The sequence below is a fragment of the Eleutherodactylus coqui genome, chromosome 2 (genome assembly GCF_035609145.1).
Source record: "Eleutherodactylus coqui strain aEleCoq1 chromosome 2, aEleCoq1.hap1, whole genome shotgun sequence".
Taxonomy (NCBI): domain Eukaryota; kingdom Metazoa; phylum Chordata; class Amphibia; order Anura; family Eleutherodactylidae; genus Eleutherodactylus; species Eleutherodactylus coqui.
In genome coordinates, this window is record NC_089838.1 from 176,460,473 (window position 1) to 176,477,102 (window position 16,630).

The 16,630-nt window shown below is 43.6% G+C and overlaps 1 protein-coding gene across 1 annotated transcript in view; it reads left to right on the plus strand.

Moving 5' to 3' along the window:
* RSBN1L (round spermatid basic protein 1 like) overlaps positions 1-16,308 on the plus strand; it is a 58,271-nt gene extending 41,963 nt beyond the window's left edge. Inside the window, exons 5-9 of the mRNA XM_066591998.1 lie at positions 2,763-2,905; positions 4,205-4,372; positions 9,652-9,760; positions 11,560-12,373; positions 16,064-16,308. Of these exons, the coding sequence (XP_066448095.1) occupies positions 2,763-2,905; positions 4,205-4,372; positions 9,652-9,760; positions 11,560-12,171 (1,032 nt within the window). The 3' untranslated portion in view covers positions 12,172-12,373; positions 16,064-16,308. The remainder of the gene's footprint in view (positions 1-2,762; positions 2,906-4,204; positions 4,373-9,651; positions 9,761-11,559; positions 12,374-16,063) is intronic.
* Positions 16,309-16,630: the final 322 nt, after the last annotated feature.

A 16,630-nucleotide genomic window follows, 5' to 3' on the forward strand; every position in this document is an offset into this window, starting at 1 on the left:
AGTGTATTCAGGCAAAAATTGCGTGCGTAATATGCTATGCATATCCTCATGTCCACTTGTAAATTATTATTTAAAATCCGCAGCGTTTTTTCTGCCTGTGGATCCGCGCCCCATAGGGATGTATTTGCCTATGGAAGCCGTTCGATCCGCAGGAGACCTAAAATCAGAATATACTCACCTGCTGCGGGCCGTGCGTGTCTTCCCTTCTTCCCGGCCGGATCTCCTTGCTTCGGCCCAGCGGATGTGCCCGCCGCATGCGCGCGGCACGCAGCCGGAGCGCCGAGCACATCCGCTGGGCCGAAGAAAGAAGATCCGGCCGGGAAGAAGGGAAGACACGCACGGCCCGCAGCAGGTGAGTATATTCTATTTTCAGCCCTCATGTCCGCTGCGGATTTTCCATGGAGAATCCGTAGCGGGCCTGATTTTCCCCGTGGACATGAGGCCTTTACTGTTCAATTACAATCAACCCTTTGAAGGCAGCCATACGGCTGTGTGGCCCTCAGGGAGAATGCGTTTGACACCCCTGTTCTAGAGGGTACAATATTATATCTAAAGAACTTTGCATTCTGGCTTCAGTAGTTCAGAATGTTATGAAGAAGTTTGCTGCTCCAATACATGATGGAAAGCACAAAACTCATGAGAACCACATGAAAGTTGGTTCAAAATGGCAAAAGAACTGCATGTAATAGCCAAAGAACTTCAGTCTGATGTAGAGTGATGGTTTCAACCGGTACCATGTGCCGCATACTGAGCAAAAAAGCCTCTGGATGCAAAGGCAAACTACCCCCCCCCCCCCCCCCTCCCCTTTCACTTTGCCAAAAGTGAAATAGACAAACTACAGTCCTTCTGGGAAATATTCTATAGACAGATGAAACCAAACTAGAGTGCTTTGATAATCCATGCCAGCACTGTGTATAGCCTATAAAGGAAGTGCACCCTACCTACAGTGAAACAGGGTGTGGGGGGGGGGGGGGGGGGATCCGTAATGTTGTGCGGATGCTTTTTGCTTCTGGCACTGGAGGCCTTCAATGTGTTACAGGAACAATAACGCCAGAGCATTATCAGAGCATTTTAGAGTGAAATGTGCTCCAAGTGCGTACAAAGCAGATTCAACAAAGTGGGTCCCAAAGCACACATCCCAAAATACACAAGAATAGTTAAGAATGAACAACCATCCAGCAAGGAGACCTGATCTCAATCCAGTTGAAAATCTTTGGAGAGCTGAAATCTGCTATTGGGAAAAGGAACCTGCAAACATTCAGGAGCTTGGGAGAATTGCATTGGAACAAAGTACCAGCTGCAAGATGCTCACAGATGGCTGCAAAACCCACTAGTAATTATTAGGAAATTATAATACCAGTGTTTCTGGTGGTGCAATGTGCTACACAGCTCTGCTACATGTATGTCACACACATAGAGCACTGCTACATTACATCACATATAGCTCTGCTACATACATTCTTTATCCCATACAACGGAGATCACAAGCAGCACATCACTCATGATGAAGGACCTGTGATAATGTCAGTCATGCGCCGCCCCTGATCATGTGACTGTGATGTCATCACAGGTTCTTCATTCCGAGTGAGGGAGTTACATGTTCTGCTCCTGATAACATGACTGTGATGTCATCACAGGTCCTTCATCTCCAGTGAATTACATGCTCTGCCCCTGATCACATGGCAGTGGCGTCATCACAGGTCTTTCATCCCCAGTGAGGAAGTTACATTCTCCGCCCCTGATCACATGACTGACATAATTATAGGTCCTTCCTCCTGAGTAAGGGAGTTGCATGCGCCGCCCCTGACCACATGACAGTGATGTCATCACAGGTCCTTCATCCCCAGTGAATTACATGCTCTGCCCCTGACCACATGACAGTGACGTCATCACGGGTCCTTTCATCCCTGTGCAGCTTACGGCAGACTACATCCCCCTATAAAACCCCTGCGGCCTTAGTTGCTATGAAATACTAACAAACACCTATCTGGATGCATATATCTATATTCCACAACACTTCTGCTCGATTCTCAACCTGATTGGTTGTTTAGGTTGGCTGATTCACAGTGATTGGTTGTTTTGGGTTGAATCGAGCAGAAGTGTTGTGGAATATAAATATATGCTAGCCGGACAGCAGACGTGTGCTTACAAGACCCTTTGTTGAGGTCGCCGTCATGTGATCAGGGGCGGAGCATGTAACTCACTCACGGACGGACAGGTGGCTGTTAGTATTTTGATTTGGAGGCTGCCATTGTTGGCAAAGGTTGTGCAACCAAGTATTAGGTAAGGGTGTCTTTTAATCCTGGCTATGTCATATGCTATGTTCTTTCTTTTTAGAGATGACCACATGTATGCTGGCAGGTGACCTTTTTTGTTGGACATACTATTAAAATATTCTAATGATATAAAGTTAGTATAAAACAAGCCAATATCTTCAGAAATAAGTGGATATAGACTAAGCAGTCAAGGGTGACAATGATGACCACTCTACCAACCATTATTCAGTCCTGCTAACCCATTGTGGTAAAGGACCTATTGGGGAGTCCAGCTTTAGTTTCCAATGCCAGATGTGTAGATGCGCTTCATAACCAATTTCTTGTAACCTTCATCAATATTGCACTGCCGCTATCATCCTAAGATGTCATTACCCATTCTTTATAGGTTGTATTATTGGAAGAAATCTTCATTGTACATAATTTTTGTTGCATTTATGAAAAATACCTGTTGTCTGACGGCATGTTTAACATTCACTTGAATGACAGCGAACTTTGCCTTGGGGGACTCGTTCAAGCCTTGAGCTAAAGAGCCGCAAAGAGAGTGATGATGGCCCTATAATGTGGGTGCGCCCAGGGGAGCAGATGATTCCTGTGACTGATATGCCAAAGTCTCCTTTTAAAAGAAAAAGGTATATAAAGCAATGGAGCGAGCTGCTGTGCTTTGTGTGATGAGTGTGGATGATGGAGAATGTGACTGAAGCCAGAACAAGCCAGTCCTGTCCCTTACAGCACCTTACAGCCTTCCCTGCTGCTCGGAATGACTCCGTCTAGCTGCAGTGACAGGATCTTGCGTATTCCAGTCCACGGGTGCTGTCCACAGACTACAGCCTGAAGCTGGACAGCATACCATCATAGGGCAGTCACGGAGGAGCCACAGCCACCGGATCACCCTTACCCATACCTTGTTAATGTGTTGGATGAATCGTAACCCTAGCTCTTAGGATATATGCACACTAGGCAGAGTTTTCGTATACTTTTTACAGCTGAAAATCATTTTCATTTATCTGATTTGGGGTTGTTTCTGGAAAAAGCACATTTTTGTAAGCCCCTTTAAAATGGATAGGACCCTTAGTCTAATGGGGCAGATTTTTTGCCCATCTTTCCATTTATCGGGCTTTAGTTTTCATCTTGGATTGAGCAGCTTTGCTAGGGAATGAACATTGGTCTTGTATGCAAATAAGAAAGATGGAACAATACCTCTGCAGCGCCACCTATTGGATGTCAGCATTCCTTCAAATTAATGCTTGACACTTTTGATGCAGGTCTTTATAACCATTGAGATTTGAAAAGCAAGCCAGACAGCTGTTTCCGGGTGTTTGCCCCTCATCGGTGTGCGGTAGGTTTCCGGCTTGGCTAGTGAGAGGCCTATAGACATCGAGAGATAACCTTCCTGACCCACGTCATAGGCCTCTCACAAGCCAAGCCTGAATCCTACTGCACACTGATGAGGGGCTAAAAACCCGAAACAGCTGTCTGGTTTGGTTTTCAAATCCCAATCATTTTTATAAAGAGTCAGACATTGATTTAAAGGAATGCTGCCTTCCACTAGGTGGCGCTGCAGGGGTATTGTTCCATCCTCCCTTTTTGCATATATTTCCCAGAGGAGAATTCATGGCCCTGTAAGTCTCCTCACTCACCTTCTAGGTGGTCTCCTTAAGGAGTGATGATATCCCTGTTGGGGTCTCTTCACATTGCCCACATGGCTTCTGTTTCTACAAAATCCATAGAACTCCATTGACTTTTGTGATAGAGTTTTTTTCCCCCCTTTTTTAAAAATTTTTAAACCTGTTCATCCAACTGCAGGCTTATATATACAGCGTGTGTATGCCAAGAAATGCTTGGAGCCGTGTCTGTGTCTTATATGCACTTAAAGTCTTGATATGCCTGAACTATGTGACATTAAAGATCTGCTTTAATTCTTCTCTCAGGACTACCAATGAAATAAAAAACCTGCAGTACCTACCTCGAGCTAGTGAGCCTCGGGAAATGTTATTTGAAGATAGGACAAGAGCACATGCTGATCACATAGGGCAAGGCTTTGAACGGCAGACCACTGCAGCTGTAGGTGTGCTGAAGGCAGTTCATTGCGGAGAATGGTAAGTAGTGCTAGCCTCCTTACATCCTTCTATGATTTCATACTTTATTCTGTGCATTCATCTGTACAATCACTTGTAGTCTGGTTATTAAAGAACGAACATATACAGCTATAATAGAGAATGCCTGCTTAGTCCTGAAACTGGAAGGGCACTAATATAGAGCGCCGCTTGGCACCTTCCCATCACCTACATGCACTGTCTTTGTTTTTCATTCTAGCTGTCACACCGCTATGTGTAGTAGTCTGCTAAATAGTACTGATAGAGCGGAAATGATCAGTAAGCGGTTTGTTTGGCATTAGCACTTGGATGCAGTAATGAAACAGTTAATTCCACTTGGGCCATTGCAATGATGTCATGTCACAGGCCTCTGTGTGCGAGCATCTGAGATATCCTCCCAGCACTATTCTGCGTCTACATCCGCGCCAGCAACATGATCATCAGCCTTTTGATGTGTTTAAAAACAGTTACCCGTGTGCGTGATCTTAGTACAGAGGAATGCTGGGACAACTCATCATCCAGATTTCTCCAAGACTAAGGGATAAGTAAAAAGTTTTTAAAAAGTCCCATTTGCAAACAACCCATCTTTTTCTCCTTCCACTGCGTTATGCATATGGGCCATCTCCTTGTAAAAGTGGCAAATTGGCAGAATTGGGATGATCATACCACTATACATGGTTTTCGCAGACCCTTGCCAAAATTTCCTGGCTTGGCAGACTGAAGACTGCCTTTGTCCATGACCTAGTGACCTCCACATGAATGCCAACAGGACATTGTCCAGAGCACCGCACTGCCTCTGGCAGCTCTTCTTCCTACAGTGCAGCCTGTCTCCACCTCTTCCCAGGGTTAGTGACGTGGGCACCACATAGTCTACATAACAAGAAGATTGCTTCATGGTTCAGTTCTGCTGCTCATGGCAAGTTGTAGGCTCTATTGGCAGTTGACCAGGGTCAGCATGAGCACCTGATCTGGTTGTAGCTATGTAACCCTACACACAGCAGGGTGCGATGCACAGTGTATCCCGGCACCTTTCTACCTTAGATGCATAGGAATTACTTGTTGTCAGTAATTGGTCGCCTCTCCCTGGACCATGTCTGCTGGTGCTAATGACTGCACATTGACAACGCCCCATAGACCTGCTGGCCTGGGAACATTATCACAAGTTTATTCTTGCTCAGTTCCTTATACTGGCTCATTCTTGCTGCTTGCTACCCATCTCTGCCTTATCCACCCCACCCTTGGCAGGTGCCATTACAATCAGATAATGTTCTTCCCTTCACCTGTCGGAGGTTTTACCGTATATTCTCACACAGCCTAAGGCCGTGTTCACACAGGGCAGATTTAGCACAGAAAAATGTGCAGCGATATGGATGAGATTTTCTAAATCTTGTCCATGTGCATGAAAAACGTGTGGATTTAAGTACTCAGCATATTGTCTGCTGCACTTGTCACCCTTTGCAATGTAAGGGGTGAAATACATGGCAAAATCGGCGCCATTTGAGGCTCATTTTGCTGTGGTGGTTTTTTTCTGCTGCAGACCCAACCTGTCTGCATTGTACCCTTTAACCCTGTAAGCACCAGGCTGTTTTGTCCCTTAGGGACCAGACACTTTTTAGAGATTTTGCCCTTGTGGTGGTTTTACTGCCCTATTTTCTTTTCCCTTCAGCTATCAAAATTATTTCTGCTGCAGCTTTTTCCCCGTGACATATAGGACTATTTTTAAAATATCCTTTTACGTGGCTTTTTTAAATAAGTTTTTATTTTTATTGGGGGCAAAAAGCTTATTAAAAAAAAATTTAATAACATTTCTATTTTTTTTTTTTTTTTTTAAATTAGCAGATTTATGCTAAAATCAAGTATGGGAATGGGTTCCTCATTTTGATATATAATGTGTTGTTCTGGATTACAGGGCATATACGGCAACTATTTTGGTGTCGGCTTTGGGTTATTTTATGTATATCTTTTTATTTTATTGTGTAATTTTTTTTCTTTCATTTTGTAACTTTTTTTTTTTTACCATTTATGTCCCCCATATAAGATCTTTGGGGATCATTCACATTGTTTGTTTGCAAGCTATAGGAGCTCCAGTTACAGGGGAAAACATCCCCCGTGGTGACAATAGTCACTGGCAGAGCTAATCAGGGCCTGCTGAGACCCTGCAGCTTTGCTGTGACGAGGACCTGGTGGTCACATGACTGCCAAGTCACATAATAGAGGAAACTTTCACTTGTTAAAAAATGCTTCTTCCTTGTCCACCGGGTTCTCAGCTGTGACTAACAGCCAGTAACCCCACCTGCTTCTGCTTGATTGCAGTAGCAGAAGCTCAAATCTCGCTATATAGTTCTGCCATCGGTGGGGATTAAAGCCCAGAACCAAGCACTGTAAATTTACAGCTCTTGGTCCCTAAATTAGGCTTCATATAACTTTTTTTTTTTTATATATATATATTTAAACCAATTTCAATTCGTATGTGAACAACCTGTGACCACATTTACCTGGAAACTCTCCTTCCCATGGGACATCTGTGGAAGACCAATCACTCTGTGTGAAAGTACACAGTTGTTCGAACACTTATTAGTGAATTTTCTAAACAACTATTTGGACGATCGTTTACACTGTTTGTGGATGTGCTGTGCGCTTAACATGCAACTCCCTGACACTGATCCTACTACATCTAATTGCTCAGAGGCCTCTGCATAGCTTATTAAACCTTCCGCTCTCCCAGCGCCTTTGTTTTATATGTGAGGAAGACTAGCATGAGCCATTGTAATCCTACCTCTATATATCCCCAGAAGCCAAGGATACAGCAATGCAGGTCTACAGGTTTCATCAGTGCAGTTACTTCACTTCGAATTAACTGTGACCTTCTGCCCATACTTGATGATATGCGGGAGTAGCACCGCTGTTTCAAATCATTTGATTGGCAGGAGCCCCAAGTGGCAGAACCCTGTCAATCAACTAAAGCCCCATTTACACGCAAAGATAATCGCTCAAAATTTGTTTAAAAGATAGGAAGATTGATAGTTTGAGCGAACATTTTGCATAAGCTGTTAATGAGCACTAATGTAATGTAAATGAGCCCCCGTGAGCTGTATGCCGATAACAGCAGGTGGTCTGTTATCTGCATACAGACCCTTTCTTCTGCTCCAGGACTGCAGCTGAATACAGTGTTATCAACACTCCCACAGAGAATCATAATCAGTCACTACTATCAGCTGCCTGACCAAACAATGGATTTTAAACTCAACATAAAATCATCATCCGAAAAACTCGCGATGGTAGCATTTGCACGCAACAGTTATCGCTCAAAAGACATTGTTTGAGCAAATTTTGAATTAATAATCGTCCTGTGTAAAAGTACTCGCTAATATCATAACTAGAACACTGCTTGTCAAAAATGCCCTGAACCAAAGTCTGATTTCCATTTTTTTTCCCTCCATCGTCTTAATGTCCCCTTTTTTAGATTCAGCTGTAAATGGGATGTGATCCTTTAGCTCTTCAGTGCCTTTTTCTATGTGCTGTTTTGGATTAGTTGGAATAACAGGATCCTCAAAGCTTGTGAATGGCCGTACTAAAGCATATTGGGAACGATATCCTACATTATTCTTCCTGTGATGGATCTTAAGGGTTTTATCATTACTAGAAAAACTTTTCCAGCAGCTAGGCCTGTTCTAAAATAAAATAATAGATAATGCTCACCTCTCCTTGGACCTCCGAAGTGGAGTCGAGCATCTTACACTGCCCCTGGGCCACCTTTCTGGTAGAAAGCCGGGCGGAAGCACGTGACCTCTGCAGCTAATCGGAGGCTGCAGTGTCACCGTCGGTGCCCCTGATAGTATCAGCGCTCATATCCTGGGTGACATGATGCCGGGAGTTTGGCAACATGACACTCTGGCTCCTGATTGGCTGTAGCGGTCACATGCTTTCACCTGGCTGTTTAATCCATGATACCAGGAGTTTGGCAACATAACACTCTGGCTCCTGATTGGCTGTTTTCCCACATACTTCCACCTGGCTGTTTACCCTGCCTGCTCAGCTCTGCTTCGGGGGTCCAAGGAGAGGAGTATTATCTATTCTTTTATTTTATAGTGAGCCGAACTGCCGGAAAAGGTTTTTTTTTATAGTAATGATCAAAGGAGGCTTTGTTGGCTCCTCGCATGTCTGTTTTAGGAAATACTTTGATTTGTAGCAATTCTGGTACATATTTTTTTAGAACCGTGTATTGTGCCATTCCTCTGCTATGTGGGAATACATTGACAACGGGGTGTTATCAGTTGGTGGTACAAGTGATTGGTTTTAGGCTACTTTCAAGAGTAGCAGAACTTCTGCACTGGAAACGCCACTACAGATTTTGCTGCAGAATTGCTTCAAAATCTACACGTGTGCTACCTGCAGATACCGGCGGGGATTTCACCCCTTATGTGATAAAGGGAAATCCGCTCTAAAATTCCACAGCATAAATTGACTTGCTGCAGACTTAAAATCTACATTACTGGTCAGTTTACACTGCAGGTTTTCTATGCAGCGTGGGGTCGAGATTTCTGGAAATCTAATCAACATGGCCTGTATGATAAAATGTAGTGGACCTTCTGTAGCTAACTCTGCCGCAGCAAGAATGCAGCGTTACTGCAACGTGTGAGCATCTCGCAGCTACATCCACACATGGATCAGGGCCAAAATATGATGTTACACGGGAATCTGAAACTCAGTTCATCCTCCCTCACTATATACTTATGGCCTTTACCATAAGCTGTTCCATTATATCTGAGGAAGGGCCTGAGAGGTTCGCAAGCTTGCTGTAACATCATGTATTTTTGTTAGCCATTAAAAGGTATCATATCTACAAGATTACTTGGTTTCTCTTACTGAGAACAATCACACTTTGCTCTTCTGGCTAACACCGTGCCAAACGTATTTCGTATGGTCTTTACGTTACGTAGGAGGATTTAGATGGTACGGATAGTCCTCCCAGCAGACAGTAGTACTGGCTCTAATGGCCAGAAAGAGAGAGCAGGGATAGATCGAAAAATCTGATCTGGGGGATGTTTTATAACAAACTCTGCATAAATATCTTGTACCAAATCGGTTAGTATAGTCCTGTGTGGCGGTGCTCTGCCGCAGCCCTGGCTGGATATTGGTATACATTTACAGTCTGGGAGCGCCCCTGTAGGACACGTAGAAGTGAGGTGCCTAATACCACAACGCGTACAATATGCCTTCTAGTATCCATTGTGTAGGAAATGTGCTGCAGTTCTCATCTATTTTCATCATCCTCCATTTAGGAATGAACAGCCCCGGATAACCAAAGATGTAATATGTTTTCATGCGGAAGATTTCTTAGAGGTGGTACAAAGATTGCAGCTGGACTTGCATGAGCCCCCACTGTCCCAGGTAAGATTTATAGGCCAGGGTTGGCCTGCATTGTGTTAGATCTGTCTTTGTGTTTTTTTTATTGAATGTTTAGGGGGAACCTGTCAGCTATTTTGAGCCCTATAACTCTGTTTCTCTCCCCGGGGGTAGAAGATGGTCTACATTTTATAGCTGGCTGATTTACTAGATGAGCCTGGTGGATTTATGTATTATATGTGGTGAACTGGACCTGTATTGTCCTTATCTGGGTGACTTAGCAATTCATCTACCCATGATATAACACTGGTGCCCGTTGATGTACGATGTATTATGTCCCAGACACTTCAAACGTCTTTGAAAAGTGTGTTGGACTAGTTTAAGCATCGTAATTTTTCCTTCCCCTTTTTTCAGTTATACGCTCTACTTTTAAACCTTTAATCTTAAAGGTTAAGTTTTAGGTTCCTTCCTATATAATTGTAAACCAGGTTAGAGGTCACAGGAAGCGCTGCCCACTGACCTAATCTGTTGCTGCCTGATTGCTTGCTTGGCTGACAGTTCAATTCCTCAATCCCTATACAGAACTGACTCTAAAGTGTAGTCGCAAATTTTATAGTTTGCATCTGTCGGCCTTCCTGGGCTGCGTAATGCTTATGCGGAGCTTCCCTAGGAAGGTCATTCTTTCCAAAGCACTAGATTTCAGGTTGGAGAACCGTTAGCATAGACTGACCAGCAGTGGGTTCTAGAAGTGTGTTGTGCGATTTATAGCTCTCCAGCTGTTGTAAAATGGCACATTCCAGTCTCAAGATCTCCTGACATTCTAGGACTAAAGGGGTTTCTCACTTCTAGCTCATAATGGTCTAGCTTCAGGTTAGGTTATCAGTAGCAGGTTGGGGGACCCAATTGTCCCCCCGGGCCGGTGCCTGTGCGTATATAGCCATCTTTCTGCTGGAATCGGACCATCTTATAGATTGTAGAGTGGCCCTGGCTGCTACTTCATGCTGACTGCCGTTGAAGAGAACCTCTGCCAATGTGCTATTGATGACCTAACCTTCAGGGCATTTCCATCCTGATAGATGATTGGGACATTTAAATGTGGTGGTTTGAATTGACAGCATCATTTAAAGGGTTTACAGCTGCAATCTGAGTGTATCGGATCATGGCTGTTGTTGGCAGACAGCCCACGCTGCCATGTACGGAGTGGGCTTGGCTTTCAAGCTGTCTCCATACACAGCATATACTACTAATGTGGATGTCTTAGTTGCGTGGGTCATAGGCAGTTAAGACGTATATAGCCATATGTGGTCAGGAAGGGGTTGTATTATGTTTGTTTGTTTTTCAAGTTAGTACTTGCATACCTATACTATAATATGCTATATACCCCTCTATCCTGAGGATAGCTCATCAATAATAATTTGCCTGGAAAAAACCCTTAGAGAGAGGGGTTCACTCCTGCATTATGACTCTGCTTTTTTTTTTGTTTGTTTTTTGTTTTTTTTTTCCAGAGAAACTGAATTAGGACTGAAATAAATGTTTCCCATTGATTTCAATGGATTTTCAAACAAACCTAGTGGAAAAGATGTGAACCGAAAACTTTCTATTTGCCTTACTTTGTTTTTGCCCCAGTGCTTTTAAAAAACAAACAAACAAAAAACATTTTTTGGCTTTAATTCCGTTTCTCTGCTTCAGAAACAGAACACGGAGTTAGGACGGCAAGTATGGGTTTAATATACAGGGTGTTTCACTCTAAGCGCAACCCAATAATCTAGACTATGATCGACACTTCAACTGTACTATATTTTCACAAATGTACTAATTGGTAGCAATCTGTTTTTTAATTGCAGTGTGTCCAATGGGTTGATGATGCGAAGCTAAATCAGCTGCGCAGAGAAGGCATACGCTATGCTAGGATCCAGTTATACGACGACGATATCTACTTCATCCCAAGAAATGTCGTGCACCAGTTCAAGACCGTGTCGGCGGTATGTAGCCTTGCTTGGCATATTCGACTCAAGGAGTACCATCCAGAATTGGCTCCGAGAAAAAGTAATTTAAACGAAACTCCTAGCGAAAGCGAGATGAAAGCAGAAGTCAAGAGAGAAGAGAATCCATTGTGTGCCGAAAGCACCTTTACCTCTCATGTACAGTGTTCTGACATTTGGCATCTCAAGGACCTGGAGCAAAAAACCCAGCGAGTAAAACAGGAGCCAATATCGCCCCACCAAATGAATAATGCTTTTGGCAATATCAACCTTCCTCCACCCGTTTCCACCACAGCCACAGAATGTGTGACGCATACAGCCAAGACTGATCCTATTAAGGACGTACCAGGCAAGAGCGGAAGGGAGTCCCTCTCGGGATTGGCTATCACGGACTCCACGGAAAGTAGCGACGACACACGGCAACCTATCTCCACAAACCCTGTTGTGCGGACAGAAGAGGAACCTCTGTGCTAAAATCTGTATATAGTTTTATTTTCCTTTTTCTTCTACATGACATAATAATAATGTAAAGATTGGTAAATCACGGGACAAGCTTTGGCTTGCTCTGTAGTCTGTTACTGAATATAGTTATGTAGCGATGTAACATTCCTCAGTGCCTGTCCATAACTGTGAACTATCAAAGCACTTAGGGCCAGATGCACTGTAAACACTGCAGGTTTAACATAAAGCCCTTTCACAGTGGTGACTTGAATTAAAAAATATAATTTTTATTTTGAACTTTTTTAAAAATGCACATATAGGGGCACAACACATAAAACAACAAAAACAAAAAAAAAGGTAAGTAAGGGGCGTGGTAAATACCATCCAACCACACCGTCACTAAAGATGGGCATCCAATTGTGCTGTGTGTGTGGGTGTTTGTGTGATCTGGTCACCGGCGACCACGAAGTCTTTTTGTCCTGCTTAAAGCCGGTAATGTATGAGGCAGGGGTATATTGGTACTTGGTGTTTGTAAGATTATCCCCAGTTGTTTTGGTCTTTTTTATTTATAAAGCCCACACACCGTAGATGGATGCAATTTTTAGTGATTTGAACGTTCGTTTCTTCACAATTCTTTTTTGCCCCCCCCCCCCCTTTTTTTTCAAAGGAGGGTAGAGGTACCTGACCAATTCCTAAATGGATAGTCGGAATTGGCCTTGGCCGTAGGGATCATCTCCCGAGGTTGCTAGATATGTATGATGCCAACCTCCAGAGAGAGTCTCCCGGTTAGTATAGGACGGCCTCGCCTCTATAGATAAGGGTCGTAGTGTAAATACTTGACCCAAGCGTATTCGAATTTCCCTTTTTAGTATGCTGATTCTCGTATTTAATTTCTCGACGCGTTTCACCACTTCAATTCTCGTGGATCATCAGGAGCATTATAAATCGGGATTGAGTAGAGACAGTATAGATGATATCATGAGGTCACCAATAGACCAATTAGTAAAGAAACGAATATCTTAATTTTTGGAGGGCCTGTTCATGCAGCAGGTTTCTCAAAGGATCGGGTCTAGCCTGGGTAGAAAGTTTGATACTCAAATTTCTCTTATTGACAAAAGCAATAATTTGAGATTCGCCAGAGATAGCGTATCCTAATGACCCAAATCAGCCTTGAATACGAATGTCTGGCGTGGGGTGTTCAGGACTGATACGGGAATGTTCAAGCTGCTACTACTCACAGAAACATACCATAGGGATGCAGTATTATGCTGTGAGTAAAGTAGTATTGGAGCAATCCGTCTCTGTCCAGAGATTGGATAGCCGGTTCGTCCTATGCAATATGCATACTGGGACGCTAAGCCGGTATCGCAAGGGTTTTTGTGCCTGTGCTTATTCAGGACACATATCCCCAGGTGAGGAAAAGGAGAGAAGCACTAGCCCCCTGCTTCTCTATAGAGAACACCCCGTTCACCAATCTGCTGCTTCTTTAGCTATCACATAAACAGACTAGTGGTTTACTAGCCTGTTACGTGTAGGAGCTTATCTAACAGAACCCGCCCGAGTTTCTTTTCCCAGAGTGTCAGAATTGACAGAAGAAAAGGATGGATACAAGATGAAAATAACAAAAGTTGGTGTCCATAGCCCAGATGGTAGGCTAGGGAATGAGCTCTGGATGCAAGGTGCTTGCCTTATATAGTGCAGTGCCCTCCTTCAAGAGGGTGTGATCAATTTGTCCACCTATCAAGATAGACTACGCCCCCTTGTGTACACATCATGTGGATGGGAAGGGCTCATTTGTTATTATTAGACTCCATGTAAACCCAGCACTGGATCGGGAGTCCTCAATGGTTACTGGAGTATGGGTCCTCTGATGTTGTGGAAACGATCATCCCTCAGGGCTCCTCTCCACTGGCGACGGCGATAATCGCTGCGAGAAAATCGCAATGCCAAGATCGCATCGCATCGCCGCAAAACCGCAAGTTTGCGATTGCGCTGCGATGCGACGCGACATCCGCCCCGCCATTACGCTGTGTGTGCGAGAGAAAAACGCAAAACGCGTTTTCAGCGTTTTGCGTTTTTCTCTCGCACACACAGCGTAATGGCGGGGCGGATGTCGCGTCGCATCGCAGCGCAATCGCAAACTTGCGGTTTTGCGGCGATGCGATGCGATCTTGGCATTGCGATTTTCTCGCAGCGATTATCGCCGTCGCCAGTGGAGAGGAGCCCTGAGGGATGATCGTTTCCACAACATCAGAGGACCCATACTCCAGTAACCATTGAGGACTCCCGATCCAGTGCTGGGTTTACATGGAGTCTAATAATAACAAATGAGCCCTTCCCATCCACATGATGTGTACACAAGGGGGCGTAGTCTATCTTGATAGGTGGACAAATTGATCACACCCTCTTGAAGGAGGGCACTGCACTATATAAGGCAAGCACCTTGCATCCAGAGCTCATTCCCTAGCCTACCATCTGGGCTATGGACACCAACTTTTGTTATTTTCATCTTGTATCCATCCTTTTCTTCTGTCAATTCTGACACTCTGGGAAAAGAAACTCGGGCGGGTTCTGTTAGATAAGCTCCTACACGTAACAGGCTAGTAAACCACTAGTCTGTTTATGTGATAGCTAAAGAAGCAGCAGATTGGTGAACGGGGTGTTCTCTATAGAGAAGCAGGGGGCTAGTGCTTCTCTCCTTTTCCTCACCTGGGGATATGTGTCCTGAATAAGCACAGGCACAAAAACCCTTGCGATACCGGCTTAGCGTCCCAGTATGCATATTGCATAGGACGAACCGGCTATCCAATCTCTGGACAGAGACGGATTGCTCCAATACTACTTTACTCACAGCATAATACTGCATCCCTATGGTATGTTTCTGTGAGTAGTAGCAGCTTGAACATTCCCGTATCAGTCCTGAACACCCCACGCCAGACATTCGTATTCAAGGCTGATTTGGGTCATTAGGATACGCTATCTCTGGCGAATCTCAAATTATTGCTTTTGTCAATAAGAGAAATTTGAGTATCAAACTTTCTACCCAGGCTAGACCCGATCCTTTGAGAAACCTGCTGCATGAACAGGCCCTCCAAAAATTAAGATATTCGTTTCTTTACTAATTGGTCTATTGGTGACCTCATGATATCATCTATACTGTCTCTACTCAATCCCGATTTATAATGCTCCTGATGATCCACGAGAATTGAAGTGGTGAAACGCGTCGAGAAATTAAATACGAGAATCAGCATACTAAAAAGGGAAATTCGAATACGCTTGGGTCAAGTATTTACACTACGACCCTTATCTATAGAGGCGAGGCCGTCCTATACTAACCGGGAGACTCTCTCTGGAGGTTGGCATCATACATATCTAGCAACCTCGGGAGATGATCCCTACGGCCAAGGCCAATTCCGACTATCCATTTAGGAATTGGTCAGGTACCTCTACCCTCCTTTGAAAAAAAAGGGGGGGGGGGGGCAAAAAAGAATTGTGAAGAAACGAACGTTCAAATCACTAAAAATTGCATCCATCTACGGTGTGTGGGCTTTATAAATAAAAAAGACCAAAACAACTGGGGATAATCTTACAAACACCAAGTACCAATATACCCCTGCCTCATACATTACCGGCTTTAAGCAGGACAAAAAGACTTCGTGGTCGCCGGTGACCAGATCACACAAACACCCACACACACAGCACAATTGGATGCCCATCTTTAGTGACGGTGTGGTTGGATGGTATTTACCACGCCCCTTACTTACCTTTTTTTTTGTTTTTGTTGTTTTATGTGTTGTGCCCCTATATGTGCATTTTTAAAAAAGTTCAAAATAAAAATTATATTTTTTAATTCAAGTCACCACTGTGAAAGGGCTACTCAAGTTAAATTTGGAGACTTTTTGCTCTGCCTACTCTGTGAAATAAGGTTTAACATAAAGTCTCTCTAAAGTTTTGAGTTTTAGGTTCTAGGATAGAGCTGACATTAACATATATATTTTTTGTAAGAGGAGCCAGAATTCTTTTTGACAATTCCCGGCTTTTCCATAGAGCTTATTTATATCAATTTTTCATTTTAAAAGGTGTCAGCACTGTAGTGTAAATAGCTTTTTTAAAATCTTTTTAGTGTGATTTATACTGAAATGTGAACCACCTAATAAAGGTTCATAACGATGCATTTGGTTTTATTTGCCGACATGGTCTGGTGTGGCTACAATTGTGGAATTCATGTCCTAATTTCCAGTTCTTCCTTTAATAATGGCAGGTTAATCATTGTACAATGGTAGTATAGAACACAAAAAGCTATTTCTGCACATTTCCTATTATGCAAAGGCAGTTCTTGAAAAATACAGCACAGCTGGATGGCTTGAATTTCTATTCTAATAATGGATTTAGTTCTTGATCACCAGTCCCATTCATATACTGCTGGCTTGCAAGGGCCTACCTTGATCGGTAGTTAATATAGATAAAAGGGGAAGCCCACCCAAAGTCATGA